This window comes from Cylas formicarius, unplaced genomic scaffold (genome assembly GCF_029955315.1).
Source record: "Cylas formicarius isolate icCylForm1 unplaced genomic scaffold, icCylForm1.1 PGA_scaffold_7__23_contigs__length_41026272, whole genome shotgun sequence".
NCBI lineage: Eukaryota > Metazoa > Arthropoda > Insecta > Coleoptera > Brentidae > Cylas > Cylas formicarius.
The window spans coordinates 11,520,980-11,542,575 of NW_026844352.1; the positions used below are offsets into that span (position 1 = coordinate 11,520,980).

General features: G+C 33.6%; 1 protein-coding gene across 3 annotated transcripts in view; it reads right to left on the reverse strand.

Annotated features, from left to right (window-relative positions):
• Positions 1-21,596, reverse strand: part of LOC132704472 (ATP-binding cassette sub-family G member 4) — a 32,952-nt gene that overhangs the window by 6,493 nt on the left and 4,863 nt on the right. For 2 of the 3 annotated variants that reach the window (XM_060674483.1, XM_060674482.1), the window contains 4 exons: positions 19,113-19,307; positions 16,535-16,855; positions 10,636-11,210; positions 2,934-3,173 (listed from right to left, as the gene is read on the reverse strand). In XM_060674483.1, the coding sequence (XP_060530466.1) occupies positions 2,934-3,173; positions 10,636-11,210; positions 16,535-16,855; positions 19,113-19,270 (1,294 nt within the window). In that variant the 5' untranslated portion in view covers positions 19,271-19,307. Of the gene's footprint in view, positions 1-2,933; positions 3,174-10,635; positions 11,211-16,534; positions 16,856-18,098; positions 18,254-19,112; positions 19,308-21,596 lie in introns of all 3 variants that reach the window. The other variant, XM_060674484.1, reaches the window with a different exon arrangement.

The following is a 21,596-nucleotide window of genomic DNA, read 5'->3' on the forward strand; positions in this document are numbered from 1 at the left end:
CTCCCGCCCCAATGTAGAAAACACTATTCTATTGAGACTAAGGAAGTTATAAACAATGTTTATTTAACTCTCATTGCACGTGTGGCCAGCAAGCAAGCATCTTTAGAAGAAACGGTCACAATGACGAAAATTCTAACATCAACTGTATGGAAAATTGTGAATAAATCCCATTTCAGCGATGAAAAATAGAAGCGATGCTGACAGTTTCTCGAGTGTAGATGAAAGTGATCAAGATGTAATACGGCGTAAAATTTACCAGTTATACGAGGAACAAAACGTGCCTACATTAGATATCTTAAAGGGCAATTATTTACTTGGATGAAACCTGGTTCGACACTTATGATACCCCGGAAAAGGGTCGGGTTAACTCAACTGATAAGTGTAATACAAACGCGCCATCAAAAAGAGGTAAAAGAATTGCATGCTGGCTCTAAAGATGGGTGGATTTCAAATGGACTTTGTCTGTCTGCGAAAAATATTAAAGAGTCTTGTCTGGATTACCATAAAGATACCACCGCTGATTTATTTGAAAGTTGGTTTAAAAACAAACTAGTTCCCAACATTCCTCCTAATAGCGTAATTGTAATGGACAATGCAAGTTATCACAGTAGACAGTGGACTAAAACCCCTTCCTCATGTGACACAAAAGCAGCAATGCAAAAGTACATGTATAATAACGACATTTATTTTCACGAAGATTATACTAAAAAGCAATTAATTGAGGTTCTACAAAGCTTGAACTTACAAAAGGAATACGTCTGTGGTAATTATGCAAAAAATCCCATATTTAATCCCATTGAACATGTTTGGCACCCACTGAAATCTGCCATTCGTCGTAACAATGTTTTTCCCCGTATTAACTCCAATGTCCTCAAACTTATAGAAATCGAAGTTTTTAACATCCCTCTACAAAGTTGGGCAAATTCTGTTAAACATATAGAAAAGGCAGAACAATCGTATATCCATATTGCAAATAATATAGAACAAATAATAATTAGAATAGGCGATGATAGCGATAGTGATACTGATATATTATGTGCATAATTTTAAGTCATTTAAGTAGGTAATAAAAATAATTTGTAATTTTATTTTAGATTTAAACAAAAATACATACATAACTAAATAAATATTGTTTAGTATCTTTCCTAACAAACCTCCAAATAATTAAATTCTAAGTACGGACCTGTTCGGTCATATTTCATTCTTACAGCTTGCCCGGGTCTTTCCTTAATTCGTATCAGTTAGTCACTTTCTTATATCTATGAACAGACTTTTTCCCAGATATTCTAGCGCGGCAGTCTGGTTGTTCTGTCTATTTAGAACCACTTTTTGTGTACGACTTTGTGGGTAGTTTCCGATAAATTCGACAGCACTGTTATCAAGCCCTATGTATTTTAGAATAGTTAGCAAAAGATGATGATTCAAGGTATCAAATGCCTTAGAGTGATATGCGCAAGATGATACATTTGGCTTCGTCAATTGTGCGGAATAAACTATCAGTGACGTTTAGAAGAGCAGTTGCACAACTGTGTCCCTTCCTGAAGCTCAACCGAGTTTCAGGAGGAATACTATTTTTATCTAAATCAATCAGTTAGTTGTTTTTTAATGACGTTTTCCAGAATTTTGGGAAACTACCGATAATTCACGATTCATTCAACTAACTTGTGGAAAATTTAGTTTTGGAAAGGGCCACAATATGCACGATCTTCCACGCGAAAGGGAAACCGGAATTATTGAAGCAAAAATTAACCATGAGACAGATATATTTAAGAATAAATAGACAACAAAAAATTAGAAGGTTTACGTGTAAACCATCTGATCCGACTGCTCTGGACTTAATGTTGCATAAAAATTGCCAAATACCGAAAAAAGGGTATTTAATGCATAATTTTCGTTCTGTTAAAATAAAATACTTCATTTCACAAATCTCCTACCGTGACGCATTTGGCACACTATTTTCAGTACTGGTGAACGGTGTTGGGCATTTTTTTTATTTATTTTCTTAAAAACAAAAATCATTGATTTTATTTTTAAATCATAAATTTGTTGTTTTTTTATTTTAATTGTTTTTTTTTTAATTTCACGAGAATATGTATTTCCCGTTTTTTCTTGTAGCAATTGCAAAATATTTTGAAGCCATTATAAACAATATATACACTAAGTATTCGTCAGAACGCGCTTTTTGTTTTGTCGAATACGTCTCGCGTATTTAGTTGGTTGTTTTTTAAAGGAGTGGAACGAATGGAAAGTAGAGCATTAGGTAAAAATTTTTAAATGACTGGAAGAAAAGAAAATAGCATATGGCAGGTTTACATTAAAACAACAGATCCAAACAAATCTGGGTGTAGAGCTATTTGTAACATCTGCAAGAAAGAAATTCAATGGATAGTTCAAAGACTAAAAGCAAACCATGATGTTTGTGATAATAAACAGCAAGAAACGAATACAGGTAGGTAATAGTATGTTATGCAACAAGTGCGGTAAACGGCATTTGACTCACGAGTTTATTTGACACGAACTAAGCGCACCGAAGCCGCTAATATTTTTGTTCAAACTATACATCGAAGATGTATGAAGCATGAAGTGTATATTATTATGTTATTTGTCTCATTTTTTTGAAGAATTGTGTTTTACTTTTTATTTGTGATAATATTTTTTTCGTTGTGCTTTTCGTGTTGGTCTCAATAATTTTTTTTTTTAAAGTAGGAGTTTGATTTATGATTTTAAATTTAAAAAATAAAGTAATTTAAATCATGATTTTAATAGTGATTTCAATCACTTGATTAAAATTAACTCTAATACACTGCACTCGAACAACAGAAAGGATTTTGCACAAAAAAGGTTGCTAAAGAATACAAGTAGGTTAAGCTACTCTGTAGTCTCTTTGCATACCTAATATACGGTGTTGTGACGGTTCGGGATGCGTTACATACCTAAAAGTGATGTTGTACAAGTGGCAGGTGACAAAGTCTTGGGTTTGGCGGATCCGTTGGACAGTTTTATTGATCCGTCATCTGCGGCCTTTAGGGACGCGGGTTGCTTAACTATCTCATTCGAAATTTTCGCGTTGGTAATTTCGGTTACGTTGTGAAAATTGTTGCATCGCCCTGCGTTCACCGCGATCACCAGCTTTTGAACGTAGTCCCCGTGTTCGCCGCAAGCGACCTCGATCACTGAAAAAAGATTTATTTAATTAAAAACAAACGAAGTAAATTTCGTGTAAAAAAAGTACAAAGCGAAATGTTCTCAAAATTAGTAGTTAAATAAGACAGGTCTACAGTGATTTTGATGTTTGAAAGCTGTTTGCTTTTTTAAAGTCGTATTTAAATAATAAGCAGCAGTTCGTTAGGACTAATATCGGTATATCAGATTTGGGTAACGTTACGTCGGGTGTGTCACAGGGTTCAATTCTTGGACCTCTGTTGTATCTCATGTACACATTTGATATATCTAAGGAAGTCAAATTTTCTCAAATTCATTCATATGCTGATGACACTCAGCTGTTATACACATTTATCTCAGCTAAGTATGATTACGTCGAACTAATCTTAATTTGGATCTTCAAAGCCTTTTTCAGTATAGCTAAATTCTAAAAAAACACAAATTATGCTGTTTGCTCCCCCTAGAAGCTATAATTTTTTGCGTGATAATATTAAATTCAATTTGAAAATGAAGATCTTAAATTTACAAATGAAGCAAAAAAACTCTGTATGTATGTATCCTTTCTAAAGTTATAACTTCCATTATACTATACTATACTATCGTTTTTCGTTTATAGTTTGAGAAAGTTTGATCGTATATCAGAAAAAATATTTATATATGACTTAAAATTAAATAGCTGTTTCAATTTTTACTTGCAATTGTTGCATTTAAGGTCATGAGATATTCTTTACCAACGTATCTGAAAGATTGTCTAGTGTTTCGGCATGAAATTCACGATGCTGCTCTAAGTATGAAAAGCATCCTGCATATACCCCAGCATCATTTTTGTAAATTTGAACGCTGGTTTAGCTATAGTGTCATTAAGCTTTATAACAATTATAATGAATATTTTGAATCCAGCTCAGTTCTAGCATTTAGGAAGAAATTTAAGGTCCACTTATTGGAAGTATAAAAGTGTCTGTCCTAAACAAATTGGTATTTTACCAATAGTGAATTTTTAGACTTTTATTATTATTATAGCTTGTTGTTTCATTATTAATATTAGCTTAATGTTCAGTAGCTGAGATCATTATCTTAAACTAAACTTCGCCGTTTGTATTAAGTGATTTCGTCTAAACCTTATGCAATAATTTAAAATATCTCAATAAAGACTATTGTTATTACTATTATTATTATCATTATTTTATTATTATTATCATTTCGAATTGTTAGCGTCCAATCTTCGTGACAAGCATTTACTGGCACCTGGCGTCACATCAAGCTTTTACCGGGATCGCGAAAAAGAGTTATGTCAATATTTTATTCAAGAAGGACCGCTAGTGTATTGCAAAAATATTCCTGACTGAGCGTAGTTTAAAACGAACTGGCCTCGGTTCCCGTAGCACATTCGGTACATTTAAAAGAAACGTATGATCCCTTTTGAAGAAAATACACTACCAAAAACATCACTGGATGCTTTGTGGTGACCTTAAAGTGCTGTGCATGCTCCTAGGGCAGCATAATTTCCATGCTTTATTTGGGAGTGGGATAGTCGGACAAGACTCAAATAGAATGACCCTTTAGAACAAACCTTACACCTGGTAGCAAAAATATATTAGGAGATAGCTTAATTGACCCCAAAAAAGTTTTACTGCCTCCTCTTTATATCGAACGTGGCTTCCCTTTTGAAGAAAATACACTACCAAAAACATCACTGGATGCTTTGTGGTGACCTTAAAGTGCTGTGCATGCTCCTAGGGCAGCATAATTTCCATGCTTTATTTGGGAGTGGGATAGTCGGACAAGACTCAAATAGAATGACCCTTTAGAACAAACCTTACACCTGGTAGCAAAAATATATTAGGAGATAGCTTAATTGACCCCAAAAAAGTTTTACTGCCTCCTCTTCATATCGAACGTGGCTTGATGAAGCAGTTTGTTAAAACCTTAGACAAAAATGGACAGTGTTTCAAATATTTGTGAGAGAAATTTCAAGCCTTATTTGATGCAAGATAAAAGAAGGTATTTTTGTTGGGCCGCAGATAAAAACATTATGCAAAAACACAATGACCAATTTAAAAAAAAACGCCTGGGTTTCAGTATTTTTCAAAATATGTTACAACAGTTTCATGGTGTAACATGAGTTTGAAAGTGCATTTCCTGTTTTCGTATTTGAAGTATTTTCTTGAAAATCTTGGAGCAGTTAGCGCAGAACAGGCAGAGATGTTTCACGAGGATATTAAAGAAATGGAACGGCGATACCAAGGCAGATGGAGCATAACGATGATGGCAGATTACTGCTGGATGTTAAAACGGGATTTCCCCGTAAAAAGACCCAGGCGAATGTCCGAACAACGCAGTTTTCTGGCAAAAGACGAAGATTTCACTCAAAAAACTCGGAGTAAAGTTTTTTTTTTCACTTTTTTAACTAGCATTCCACTTTTTTAGTGAACTTTGCGTGGTACAAATAAATGTATAGAACTTTTTAAATCAGCCTACCAAAAAGATATAAAATCAGTTTTGGTTAGTGATGATGATGCCATCTGGTGCCAGAAAAAAACTAAAATCGAAATTTTGAATACTCGGTATCGTTTTTTGAAGTAACAAAAACTGCAATAATAATTAACTTGGCATAGTAGTAATGAAGGTTTTGGTTAATTTGAGTTGTTAGGTTGGTGTTAATTCGTCACTAACGAGAAGTGAATCTATGGATGTAAGATAATGATAAGAACTACTGGGAATTTTAAAACTCTTAACAACTAAAAGGTCGGCAACAACAACAACACGAACATTTGATACCCATCGCCAGAAGGCGCTGCGCCCTATAAAATTTAAACACGGTTCAACAGAGGGCAGAATAGAACAGAATATTCGTAAATTTGATTACGATTCAAAGGTTGAACCCCATTCTACCTGGATAAAGTTAACAGTTTCTGTGGTATACGGTTTGTAGAAAATGGTTCTAGAACAACATCTAGTGTTTTATAGAATTCTAAGCATATTTTAGAAGCCCATAAATCATATTGTTTGTAGTTGCAAAGCTGTTTTGTCGGGTTCTCTTATCTATTATCAGTTGATGACTGATTCATAAATTCATAATTCATAAAGGCACTAAATTAAAACCAAACAAACTATTTTTTACAGCAATATCAATATAAACGATACAATGCAAATATGAAAATCGTGTGAAAACAATGATAGACATCTTATTTTATAATCGACAATGAGCGGTATTATTGGCATGATCTGGGCGCGAAAAATAAACGGCCTAACGATATAAATAACAGACTTTGTATAACTTATTTGTGCTCTGCGCATGGTTCATGGGGTTCATTCTAGTAGCAGTGTGTTTTAGCTCTCAGTTACTTTAATTTTTATTTAGGGGAAATAAATTTTTAGTTCAGTGTAAGTGTTGGACCTGCTTCTTTATTAGATACAATAGTCGTAGTTAAAATAGAATAGAATGTGTGGAAATTGATACGACTTATTTTTACACATTTGGTTCACTAGCGAGATATGTTAAATTGCTAAGAAAAAAAATTTTTTTTTACATCTTTTAAGTCATGCCTGCTTTTCAATTATTGCCAACATTTGATATGGCGTTTTGTAAACAAATCTTTTTAATTTTTCAAATGTAATCTGTAAATTAACTGGGAATATCAAATATTACTTTTATTTCTATTTGTAAGAAAGAATTCTGGAAATGCATGTATATAGGAAACATTATAAAAACCATTCTGTTACATTTTGTTACATCAGTGTTCATAAATTAAGGTCAATGTTTCTAAAAAAAATTTGGTTTAATTATTTAATTATCGTTAAAATATTAATAAAATCAACTAATTTAAAAGTAAGACTAGGATTAGCCAACATGATATTTGTAATTCGCATTTCTTAGTCGTAAAAGGCATTTGCCATTTTAAAACAAGTTCATCCAATTTCTTAATTGTTAAAATCTGTCATTTCATGATTTTGTTCACTTTTTATCTATTGTAATTGTATATTCGAAGGAATAGGTCATAGGTACGTTAAGAAGGAAATAACAATACGTTTGGTAATTAAGGAATTGTATAGTCGATGTCATTTGTTTACGACTGCTTGATAAAATTACAAATACGAAGACAATTTCTGCAAAATATTTGCTACTTGACCCCCTTCAACTATATCTTGAATAAGGGGAAAATCAACTGAAACTACCTTATCTCGGAATAATGAGGTGATGATTGCGAAGATAAACACAAACTTTCACTTTCATTGAACTTGGTGACTGTTAGCTTCTTCAGAGCTTAACTGTAACTGCTTATATACTGCAGGTTAGACTAGGTTAGGCTAAACGAACATGAAATAGCCTTAAGACTATGACAAATGAACTCGTTAGCAGTTGCTGAACATAATCATGAAACTGAACCCGAAATCTTATTCGACCAAAGTAAAATTCTTAAACGCGCCTTAAGCAGTACCTCTCACCAATATGTCCCTCCTTTAGGTACAGAGTACCAGTTTCGGTTTAGCTCTGAAGAAGCCAACAGGATTATTGAAAATTTGAAAAAAACCTTTATTAGAGGTATAATAATGCAGACGGTATAATAAGGCATAATAAAATATTTCATATATTATCATATATTGTAATGTAAAATTAGCATCTAATAGCTCGCGCCTAAGTTTTATAGCGATAGTAGCTTATCGCTATCAGCTCATTGGCTTTGAGTTTGATAAGCTTAGTGTAAGGAAATACATAGGATTTTAGGTGATTCAGTTTTTACAATTACGAGCGCCTAAAGTAAGTAACGTAAGTAACGTAATTGGTACTTAATTTTTTCGAAGCCAGCGTATTTCACAAAAGCACAAAAAATTAGAGGCTACTCGCAGTTGTGATAAATATTTACAAATTGGTGTTTCTGGTCGTTATCGATAAAGTCAAGGCCATAAATTGTTATCGAAGTTTTTATTTCAAATACATAATTTAAAAAAAATACGTTCCACTGTGCTGGTCGATGTAGGAAGCAAACCGATAAAAATAATCACATTTGACCTAGAAATCTATCAATCAATATGGCCCTCATTATGTGCGACTCAAAAATTTAGATATTGTTTTGAAAATTTTGTCCCTTTGGACGTCGGCATTTCTTCGCCAAAGAGCAGTAGCATGACTTACTTATCTTTAACAATTTTCTAGAAAATTACTATTTCCTTTTTTAAGCGTTCCAATAAAATGTTTATAATTAAATTCATAGGAAGCTGAATTTTTGGGCGTAGTTTACCTAAGCCACATGTGTTAGTCCTTTACAAAATCATGATTCTGAAATAAAAGTCAGTTAAAATAAAATTTGTGCATATTTAATGTAAGTAATAAGTAATTTTGAAAGAAACTTTCAATTTACATTCTGCCATTAGAACAACCTGAATCTGTCGGTTTATTTAGTTTGGTTGGTCTATCGACAATTTGATCAAGTGTAAATGTAACAATTAAGGTGTCCACCCAGAGCCAAAATATTGCCCTTGTATCTTTGATTGTAACGGCCAGGTGTGACTTTGTTAATTACTCCCTTATTTATTTGCATGAATCTACATGAAATTTTCATTTTTAAAGTTCATAAGTTCATAAATAATATAAGTGGACCAGATTACTGAATCATACATCATCTAAAAGCGAATTAAAGAGTTGTACAACCGAAAGAAATTTGCCCTTTATCAATATATAATTGAAAGTAAGTCGAATAACCATTAAAACATGTAAGCTTGTTAATCAAGTATTCATTACAAATTGAAAAATTTCCAGGCAAAAGTGTGATTTTTGTTAGAACTTGTTACTTATAATAGAATTGGAACTTTATAGACTAAGTTTTTCTTTCTTTGGGTGAGATAGAATGTCTTAGACTCCAAGAATAATGGGTCTATTGAAGTTACAAGACATCTGGTGGTATCTTCTTCTAAATTGGATTCTCGGGTATTGGGACATCTGGACCATGTGACATTGGCCTAATTGCAGACTTCACATTTTAGTATTATATCCACGAACATTGCACACGCATATCATAGGTATTCCAAAAGATAGGGATAGCCTGGTTCTATTATTCCAATTCTTAAACCTTCTTCATATACCTTACAAACAATATGTAGCGTCCAAGGTTTGTCTTGATCACCACTATTTACTTTAAAATAAGCAGAGTATTGTTTTTGTAAACAGGGGTGGAGAAAACCCTGAATGCGGATTCTGCGAAGAGGGAAAACCGGACACACATGCTCTATTACTATTCTGTCTACACTTTTTAAGATTCTGGGGGAAATAATGGATTCTAGCAAACCTTTCGAGATGATAAATCACATAGGGTTCAGTGAAATCTCTTATAAATTCGTTGGTGATTTTTACATCCAGGTTTACAACTTTATTGCAGTTTTGTGATTATAATCGTTATGCCCATGACACTCAACTATACTTTTCTTTTTCTAAAAAGTGCCTTAACGAAGCGGGCAACAGCATTAATTCTGTAGATTTTACGATTCTATTCTGTTAATCAACATAAGCTCGAATTTAACCCTAAAAATCATCGGTGATGATATTTGATGATATTAAAAGCAACGAAAAACTCTCTACAAAGTACTGTTTGGAAGTTGTCAGTGTCGTCTCTCACAAGATATTAAAAAGCTTCTTTGCGATTCTCTGGTACTAGCACAGTTTAATCATTGTATCACATTGGAAAAGTTTAAAGCTCCTGTGTTAGACTGGTATATTAAGTTAGGGCCTCCTTGCTGTGTCGCAGCATCGAAAAGAGCATTTGAAAACGTTGTAAATATATATGAGCAATAGTCTCCCTAATAGACTTGTCTCTGAAGCTATTGGCCCTGAGAAATAAGTTTAAAAATTGCCTTTGGAGTAAACAAAATGCGCACTAGCGCGATTTCATTTTCGGTTATACCTAACTAAAGCTTTGCTTAGTTAATTTTTACCACTCTCACTCCAAGCGTTGGACTGTAACAGTATGAGGCTGTGCCCAAAGTCCTTTAATACCAAGTTTATTGCGGGATATAATTTTGTTAATATTATTGTTAGTGATGGATTATTATTATTATTATTATTATTATTATTATTATTATTATTATTATTATTATTATTATTATTATTATTATTACGTGTTGTGCCAATGTGAAAGCAGAGAGTGCGTTTTCATCCAAGCAAGGAGCTGTGCAGAGTCTAATCAGAGAGAAGAACCTAGAAAAAGCGTTGTAATTAGAGAGGGAGCTATAATGGATCCTTTGGGTAGCAGTTACGTATGTGCTAACTCTCTCAAATTATCAATCCGAGTCAATATTTCTAGCACACTGTATCCCGAATCTTCGATAATCTCCTACTTTCTCATGCTGTAACATTATTTACAATTAAAGTGGACCTTTATTATTATTATTGGGAAAGGATGCAGAAAATAAAGTTATCTAACCACACGAAAGTGTTGACGCAGTACAGTGCGATTTGGTAAAGAAAAATTAAAGACTTACCGTAATCGGCGGGGTTATGGTAACCGGGACAGTGCAAGCCCATCGTCGACAGAAACGGCACCAGGCCCATAACGGGGCCCCTGTAAATGCATTGTCCTTCGGCCAACATGTACAGATGGTCGAACATTTCGAACAAGCGAGCGGAAGGCTGATGTATCGTACATATGATAGTCCTGCCGCCCCTGGCCAACGATTTTAACAGACACAAACACTGAAAACACGAAGAACTGTCCAGTCCGCTGGTCGGTTCGTCGAAGAACATCACCGGGGGATTGTTGACCAGTTCCAGTGCTATCGACAAGCGTTTCCTTTGACCGCCAGACAAGTTAACTGTCGAAGTATTGACGCAGTCTTGCAGGCTTAACGCTTCCAGAATTTCATCGATTACGACTTTCTTCTCCGAGCGGGAAACGCCCTTTCCCAATTTGAGATTCGCTGATACCGTCATAGCTTCCTTGACCGTCAGGTGAGGCGAGAGGCAATCGTCTTGCATTATGTAGCAAGACATCTTGCGGAACCTGCGCAGGCTACGTTCCTTGCCGTTGATCAGGACTGAACCTTCGAGGTTCGAGGTTCTGAAATAAAACACTCGCTAAAATCATTCCGCTTATAAGTCGGGTGACTATTGAACTTTTTAAGAGATTCTACGATTTGAAATTTGGGTGCTTTGATTTAGTCCAAACTTAGGCAATTTTAGACACTACGAAGTGAACGGACGCACTTCCGGTTCGAGCGGAAACTACATTAGTTTATGGGTTTTTGAACGCATAGTAAACAGAGTTCAATGTATCGAACTAATGAAATTTTTTCAAATAGCACCTTCGTAGAAACAAACTCTTTTTGCAATATTTTGCAACTTCACACCAGCCAACACCGGCATGATTAAAAAAATTGAACGTAAGGTCATGTTATAACACAAATCCGAAACACGAAATGAGGCAATTAACGTTCTTAGACTAATGAAACAAATTTAACAGTAGTTTAAGTTTATGTTGCGTTTGAAATCTTCTAACTGGTAGATGTATTCCCATAAGAAAAAAGCTTTGGTCGACTCTCAGCGTTATTCGAAACCCGATACATCTGAGAATATCATTCGAAATCGGATATCGGATAAGTGGACCTGCCGAGATCGAAATAACTGGAATAGCAATGCTGATTACACATTTTCTTCGAGTAATCCCATGGTAAGCGCACAGTATTTCTTAGCGACAAGGATGAATAATGTACAAGTGTTTCAGTGAAAAATCAGGAGGTAAGATATCCAAGCTCGAGATATTGCAGAACCACTCGATGCGAACCTAGTATTTTTTTTTAAGTAGTAATTGTCAGACACAGTTCAATACGTCGAGGTGCGAGAACATAAGTCCTATAAATTCATTGCCACAAGTGAGACTTCGCAGGGGAGTAATCTTGCCCCTCTCATATTTACCATTTTTATTAATGATACAATTAGTGGTATGTCGAGTAAATTATTACTATTTGCAATAGTAATAGTAGGCAATATAAAATATTTGGTAAAACTCCCAAATCTATGGAAACCAAGCTTTCGTTTGCTAACCATATAAATCAAATTTGCGTATGTTAGGATTTATATTTCGGAATGCTAGCGAGTTTATAAGCGAACAGACACAAAAGGCATTCTACTTCAGTTACGTTAGATCTAAACAGGACTTGGGGGTCATTATATATCTATTTAAAAAAAGAGATGCTTTATTCATAATGTTTTTTTAAGGCCATTGGAAATACTAGTTCAATTTTTATTTAAATTATGTAAATCTCTCTGCTCTGAGTTGTTATCGCAGATCGGCTTTTACGTTCCTTCGCGGGCAGTCTGAACATGTCCAATATTCCGCCTACCAACTCCCTCCACAGATCAAAGTGCACCCTTCCAAGCAATGGGTATTTTTAATCGAATTTGTAGCAACTTAGATGGCAATGATCTAACACCGGCTCAATATACCTTGGCATTAAAAGATATATTTTTACGTTTCAGACGTTAGACATTAAAGTTTACTATTATTATTATTTTTATTATAGAATGTAAATATAAAAACTCTTAACTTTTAAAAAATTTTTTCAACTAAATAATTCTTTAATTTTGACTATTTCTAGTTCACAATTATTTTATCAAAAAATAATGGTGCTAATTTTTTTGTGGCGATTAATATGAAATGTTTTAATTTTTATTTTTGAACACTTATATCTAAGCTATATAGACATGGCGAGAACTTGCTATAGACTTTATTTGCTGTTTCTGGGCCAAGAAAACATCTCTTTAGCGAGTTGACCAACCCGTATCATATTCTGTATTCTATATTGAGTAGTGAATTTGGATTAATTGTTTTTCGTCAAATAAATATGTTAACTTTTTCACGAGGGATGCTTTTCAATGTAGTTTTGAGACTAGATGATTGCACTAATATTTGAAGTTAAGTTTATGGTCGAAGATAAGATCTAGCAATTTAATTTTTATATATACAATATAAAGTAAAATGATTATCAAATGTAATTAATCCTTTATCTTCAGGTATTGTAATCAAAAGTAGTTATGTTACTGTCAGTTTCAAGGCTCAAAAAACTGATATTTGTTCTTGAGAAAAGTACCTCGCGTAATTTGGTGTTTTAGAGTTTGTGAATAGAAAAAAATATTTTGAAATTTGGGTTGTACAATAATTTGATTTCTATGAAATCATTGTGACTTTGAAATAAAATACTAATTTCGAAGCAACTTCGAAAACAGTAAGTTATTGCATAAGGGCATATGTGACTACCGGTGTACAGATATCCCAAATGCAGGGTATTTCAAAACAAATACGTAATTTTTTATCAAAACGATGGGTCAAAACCCACATTAGGAAGATATTGCGCTACAAATGTGACAAAAATAATGTTTTTATTGTCTAAGAAACTAAAATAGATAGAACAATAAAATATTATTTAGGCAATTAACGTAGTTTAATTCATTCCAATAAAATGACAGACGCTGTATCATAATCTGAACGATATTCCAAGAGGCCACTTTGTTTTGATTTTTATAAGAAGTTTTTGTAAGTTAGTTTTATTTTATTTCATTCATTGAAATCAAATTTTCCTACGACTTTGAAATATCAAATTTTTGGCACAATTAAGGAAAATCACCTCACCATTTGAAATGTAAAAGCACTAAACCGAAACCTGTAATTTCACTTTGCCACAGCGAACATGAAACACCCGGCATACATACAGGACGAAGAGGAAAATGTTTTACCACGTCAGGTTCATTTCCCACGCATCCGAGCCGCTTCGGACATTTCCGGAATATTACCGCACGGGTTTGCAAGCAATCGGATGTTTTCGGAGATATTACCGCACTACTTGAATTTTGACGCTTGCCAATTCTGACAGTCATATTAGTGAATGTATTCGTGTTGATTTGCAAAAACGTACCCAAAAACTAGCGGTCGTAGAAAAAGTATAGTATGCAACACGTTTGGTAAACAAGTCTCTCACAATATACTATTTTGAGCCTATTGTAAATTGGAACCACTTGGCATGTTAACTGATGTTATTTTTGAAGACCATTTTGGTTAGTTTAGTGATGATAATAGTATATTATGCAACAAGTGTGGTAAACGGCATTTGAACCACGAGTTTATTTGGCACGAGCGGAGCAAGTGTTTAATAAACGAGTAACTTAAAAAGTTTACCAATACTAGGTACGCCTTTTCTACGACCGTTAGTTTTGGGTATATTTTTGCAAAAAAACATGAATACATTCACTAACATTCACAAACGCCAAATTCCAGGCGTGGGAAATATCTCCGAAAACATCCGATTGCTCCCAAACCCATGCGGTGAAATCCCGGAAATGTCCGAAGTGGCTCGGATCCATGGGAAACAAAAGTGACCTAGTAAAATGATACTTTCCGTGCTCTAGATCGATGTATAATTAGGTATTTTTTAATAGTAATAATCAACTTTATTTCACATTGTGTCATAAATACATTACCTGAAAATAATATACCAAACACAAAGGAAATTGGCGTCAAAAAAGGAAAAAGCACTAGATATTCTTACAAATTTCAATTATATCGTATTAATTAAACAATTATTTAAATATTACAGAAAAAATCTTCTATGGAGTAAGGTTCTAACTCTATCAATAACTTTTTTATTGTGAATTTAAAGATTTTTAGATTTGCAATTGTTTTTACCTCATTTGGTAATTTATTATACAATCTCAGGCACATGTAATAAGGACTCCTTTCAGTTAAGGTTAAACGGTGAATAGGGTAATTTACATTTAGGGTTCTGGTATTATATCTTCGAAATATCTGTAGTTCGAAGTCCTTTCGATTTTTAAAAAAGAATATCAATCCTTCATAAATATATAAAGCATATACAGTAAAAATACCTTCAGTCTTGAACACCCCTCTACAGCTCTCTCTAAATTGCATTTTTTTGACAGTCCGAAGAGTTCTCTTTTGAACCACGAAAATTTTCTGTAGTTGACCACTACCCCCCCAAAAGATAATTCCATACCTCATGCGCGACTGAAAGTTTGCAAAGTACATAACTTTTAAAGTTTACTTATTCATATAATTTGCAACGACTCTAATTCCATAACAAATTGAATTTAATTTATTTAGCAGATAATCAATATGTTCAGACCAATCAAGAAATTCGTCAATTTGTAAAGCTAAGAATTTAGTGCTATTTACAATACTAATATTTTCTTTACCTATCCCTATTCCTAATGGTATTTCAACTCTACATAATCTAGTTCTAAACATAGTTAAATTCGTTTCCTCTTTGTTTAATATCAATTTATTTCTTAGAAACCAGTCATAAGCCCTTATAAAAATATCGTTGCCTTTATCACTAACCTCAGTGAGATTATTTCCACCTACAAGCAGGTTGGTATATTATGCTCTCTTCTTCTGACTGTGTTACGAAATACAAGTCATTCACAAAAATGGTAAATAAAATTGGACCAAGAATACTACCTTGTGCTATGCGCAAGGTAGTATTCTTAGTAGTATATCCAAAAAAATAACTCTAAGTTTACAGAAGTAGCTATGGATAAATTACGATGCACAGAGTAGACTCCGCCTTCATCTTGTAGAAAACAAGAAATTATCGACTGAACAAGCACCAAAAACATTAAATTTGTTGATAATTTGATAAGGAAGGAACTAATTGCCTATAGCAATTTACACAAACATCGTTTTATGAAATAAGCTAAAGAAGATATAGCAGAAAAATATATAATGAGCAGCAAGTCTTATAGAACTTAGCTGATGTTTGATCAAGCGAATGAAATAACTTGCGACTTGCTGTCCGGTATATTATTAAAAAAAAAAAATAGAAAAGGTGGGATCTTGATTAGATGTGATGATGTGAGTTTCTCAAATAATCGAAATCGAATCGAATTTTCGCGCAATGTTTAATGAAAAATAAGGGTACCTAATACAACCTAATTTTTAATTTTTGAAAGAACTTCCACAGGTTATTGTAATACTTTACACAAAACTTCTGAATTCTGAAACTGTTTCAGTTAAGTTCTGAAGGATGATCGGTGTAACGTTAGCAAGTTTCACTTAACAAAAACCGACGCAGGAGGAATCCCAAAGTTCTGTGAAAAGTAACCTAATTTTTATTCTTTTTTTCAAAGAAACTTCCTCAAGCACATTATACTATTTACAAAACTTTTGGATTCCGCTGCGTCGGTTATTGTTGAATCGAACTTGCTAACGTTTCAGCACGTGCGTTTCAAAAACAACCGACGCGGGTGTAATTAAGAAGCTTTTTAAAAAGGAATTTTTATTCTGTTAAAATAAAATGAAAGTGACTTAAGTATTTCTGCATTCTTAATGAGGTTTTATTATTCTACACCTTTCTGAAATACCGCATTACTTACTTGTAGCCGGCTAATATGTTCATCAAGGTGCTTTTTCCTGCCCCAGATGGTCCCATTATGCCGGTCAGCTCGCCAGATCTGAATTTACCGGTTACGCACTTGAGTATCGTTTTGTAACCCCTTTTGCGTCCCTCGGATACGGAATACGACAGATCTATGAATTCTATATCAACGGGAGGCCGTTTCGGTAGGTGAGTTAGCGAAATCATCGGTCTCTTGTTGTGATTATTGCTGGGACTGCCGTTTGGTACTTTCCGAAGAGTTCCGGGCATCGTTAATGCCGTCGCAGGGGATCCGTTGCAGAGGTTCGTCTGCGAACCGCTGAAAAAGAGCATCACGCCGAACGAGGTTAAACAACGGATGGACTAAATTAAGCGCACTCGTATCACCTCCGATCGTACAATCAAATAGACTCGAGTGATTTACCGTTATTACAATATAAGTGAATCTGATATTGATTCTAATTAAATTTGTTAATGACGTTTGGTGTATAATCGTCACGCGTTTTGCATCTGCGACGCGATAAGATTAGTTATTTAGTTGTATGCTTATCGGCCGCTACAGCTAAAGCACTTATTTTTAGTAAAAGAATAAATTTATTTCAAAATTATAAAATTATGTCATCGCAACACTGTCTTTATTTCGTTATTTCCGGGAGAAAATAGACACCTCGTTTGGCCGGAAAACGAATTACGGGTATATAATTAGTCAAAAAATAGTCCAGCAAATTTGTGAAACATGTATTACCTTTAATAACTCTAATACGGTAAGTAAGACAGAAGCACAATTCTGCCATCTCATCAAAGGGGTTGAACTCTCGTAAATTATTTGGATTCTTTGGATGGACTAAACCTTATCCTGCACTTTCCATCGAAACCTGGTCTTTCTTTATTTCTAAATTATGATATACTAATTGAATGTTGAGCATGTTAAATAAATAAGTAAAAATGTCTTTATTTAGTTAGAAGGTAGTTCTGCACATATTATTATCTAATGGGTGGCGATATCCAACTAGGTTGCTCTTCTACAACCACTCGGTGCAAAGAAAACCCTTAACACTGAAGATACTGAAGGCATTGTAACTAAAGGATCTCTGGTACAATGTGGTGTGCCGCGGTACACCATACAAGTTTTGATGGCGCGAACCTCAAAATAAGAGTTGCTAAACGCAAAAAACTATCTCTCGCTTAAGGTGAGCTATTCGGACAATTGCAGAAATGTTGTAATATGCTCAAATTTGTGCACACCATAAACAAATCTGTGGCAAGCAATAAGAAGCTTTTATAGATTATTCCTATCTTTCTGCAATAAAGCAAGTCAAAAAACAACGTCACAGTAAGCAACATGAGATCACATTAAAGAATCTGTTAGTGGTAGTTTGGTACCAGTTTCAAGGATGTCCCCATATATCGTGGCATAGGTTTTTTAAACAAATGAAGAAACATGTGTTGAAAATCTCATGTCTGAATCAAAAATGAGATTTCTACATGAATCGGTAATCTTTAATGCAATATCACTCAAATGTACTATAAACGAGGTGTTTCTCTCTATTAGTTCCCAATACCTGAGTTTTGTTTCCACTAGGTACCAATTTCTGTGCTTTGGAAAGCCCTGAAATAATTTCCAAGTCTTCATTTATCATATATACCATATTAGCATCAAATAAAACGACCTGAGTTTTGTTTCCACTAAGTACCAACTTGTGTGCTTCGGAAAGCTCTGAAATAATTTCTAAGTCATCATTTTTCATATTTACTGCTTAATGTACTTTTTTGGAAGGAAAAGAAAAATAAATGTCAGTATCGTCTGCGTATTGATGACAGTAGGAGTAATTAAAGAAATTTATGAAATCAGAAGTGTATATTGAGAAAAGAAGAAGACCCTGCACAACTCCTCGATCTATAAACCAAGGGAGAGGACTGCTGGTTTAGCGCAGATTACTGGAGCCTTCTTTTAAAATAATTGGAAAAAGAAAGTAGCACAGTCTCTCCCAAACCAAAAAACTTTAAATTGGTGAGCAATACATAACAGCAGTTGACAATTCATTACGTTTGTCATGTTCTTGCTATAATTTGACCACATTGTCTATTTAAAACAAATTTATCAAGACTTCATTCGAGTAAATACATCTCTCCATTATGAGCTTATTGAATACTTTCACAAAATAGGTACACATTAACAAAAAAATATTGACATTGATTAACAGTTTTATGCCTACCTATGACATATCTGAAGATGTTAGCATCCCTAATATTTAGGCATAGGAAAATGGTTGAATGGTTGATAAACTAATCAATTTTTGTTTCCACTGGTTTAATCACACATTTGAGTGCACCTGTCCCCTGTACATTACAGAAATCACATGTGTCTTTAATTTGATGAACAAAAAATATGGAAAATAATAATAATAAAAGCTAAATTATAATATATCAAAAATCGAACGAGATGTTTTAAAACCAGTAGTAATTAAATTAATTCTTGATTACGTGAAAGGTAACGGACTATATACATTAACCCGTTTGAAAAATCCGTTGGCAAACTATAACACAAAAAAGGCTAAAAGTTTTTTTCGAATTACCTTAACACGAATGCATTATTTAGAGATTCGCGTTCTTTTCCAATGGGAGGTGAATAGACTATTCCGGGATTAACGTTAAAGGAAACGCTTTCATTGCCTTCTTCAGGATTCAGCGGCAGGTGTATATTAACGCCTTTAGATTCCGATGCCATTTCCATAGCAAATGTCTACCATCAAAACCTAACGCCTCAACGCCTGTAACAAAAAAAAATCCACGCTTCAATTACATTTCACGTAAAGATAGCCACAGTTTGACGATTGTACCCATTTTTTTTTTTGTTATTGTTTAGGAAAAAGGCCTCATTGCGCAAGTTCAAATGTCTAATAATAATGGATTATACAGCACTGAGAATTATTGTAATTGAAAGTTACCTAAACCTGGGTACGGGGTTGATATAATAAACAAGAAGCTCGTAACAGAGATTACAGTAATATGAGCATGTTTCAGGTAAATCTTCTCGAACAAATGCAAATATCGATTATATTTAACTAAATGTCAGTTCCTTCAGATCCTCTAGCCTCTTTAATTTGAAATATCTAAGTGAACAACAATGAAGTAAACATACATTAGTTTGTAAAGCAAATAGTTATATTTTGCGTAAATTTGATGTATATTATGAAACTGATTAGTAAATAACTTTCTACAAATACTGTCAAGCATATTTGATTGTATATACAGGATGACAAGTTGCCTGCTGAACATTTAGTTAAGAATTAACTAACCAAAACTATGAGCGCTCTACTCCATGTGAGATTAGTTTTCTTATGACATTTTGTTTTATTTGGAATCCTATTATTTTACCGTAATGTTATTTTATTTTTTGGCAGCGGGTTATGTCAATGTTAAAACAAAGTATTTGGCTGGGGCTACTTATACATATGATAGTTTGCATTTATTTTTGGGAACTTGAGTCATCGAACTGTCTGAATGTATTTATGTTTTCGCGTTGAAGGAACGAAGATTGTTGTAATGGGTTCTTTTTTTTTACACTACACACCGTTAACAAGATTATCGGTGAGTTAATGATAACTATAAAAAAGCGAATATAGGGAAACACATACCTAGTTATCTTAGTTGTATGAATATTATAGTTGAAGCAAGTTAAAAAGTTTATTGGTGTTTGTGGTTCTTATTAAATGTGTGACACTTAGAAACCAAAAAAATAGGATGTCTTAATTATTGTTCAAAAATTAATAGATTATGAGCTGCCTGTGAGTCACTTATGCCTTTTAATTAAAGTCAATAAGTACGTATTAGAGATCATTGATCAATGAGTTTTCAGTTTTTATCATTATACACTGCGGATATCATTTGGGAAAACAATGGAAACATTTTTATATTTATAGCATACATATAGCATTCCTGACTTCTATTAAACAAAATAAATCTACATATTAAGTATTGGATTTGACCTAAATATCAAACGAAGAATCGAAACAATCGATGCTGACAGCTCAAATGGAGATGAAAAAAAAACATATTTATCTACATTCGACTTTATTTAAATCAGACAATTGTTGACATTGCCTCTTGGAGTTACATTTTATAACATTGTTGGAGGAGTGGTATTATAATGTTTTGAAAAAGAAAAAAAATATCACGTGCGCATTCTACTAAAAAGTTACAAATAGATTTATTTTTCCAGCAAAACTGCAATTTTCAATATAAAACTTTGTATATATTTAAAAGGACGATAATTGCGATCAAATTAAACGCCATCAAAACACGACGATATCCTTTCCCGACCAACTTAAAATGACAGTTAAATGGTCGCAATCAATAAGCTTGTTGTTGGTCAGAAATTAGCTTCGTTAAATGCCGTTCTAATTATGTGAGATTAAGCTCATGTTCGCTTTAGTACATTTAGCAATTTGTTTAAAAAAAGTGATGGAATATTCCATCAGTGCCCGGATTATTACTATTTAATATTGTAAAATAGTTTTATTTAAATATTATAATAGTAACTTTTTAAGTTTTTTGTAATTTACGACAATATATTTTTTTCCGCGTGGATCTGCAGCCAGTTCTTGGTTATTAGCATAAAGCTCTACTTGTTTAGAAGGCCATAAAAAATGTCTGTGGTTCATATTGTAGAATAACACTTTCTTTTAATGCAAAATTGCTCTTACGGAAACTTTAGCGATACAAGCTGCTCAATTCTCACATTATTTTGCTGCCTTGGCGATACTCAAGCTTTATTAATTAATTATTAACCAGAGAAAAATATAGATCGATACCATTCTCATCAAAACTGAAATCTTCGAAGCTTTGTCGCGTCACGTTTTGCATCTGTCGATTGACATCCTGCAAATCATGAGCTAAAGTGCATCTTTTTATCCAACAAATTATGCATGCAACATTTGCCTAAATTATATTATTCTAGTTCCTTGTTTTTGTCGCCGAAATGATTTAAACTAATACACGCACAACATAGAAATTTAAATAATTTTGTAAACGGCCAGTATGGAGTAACTTAAATCCCA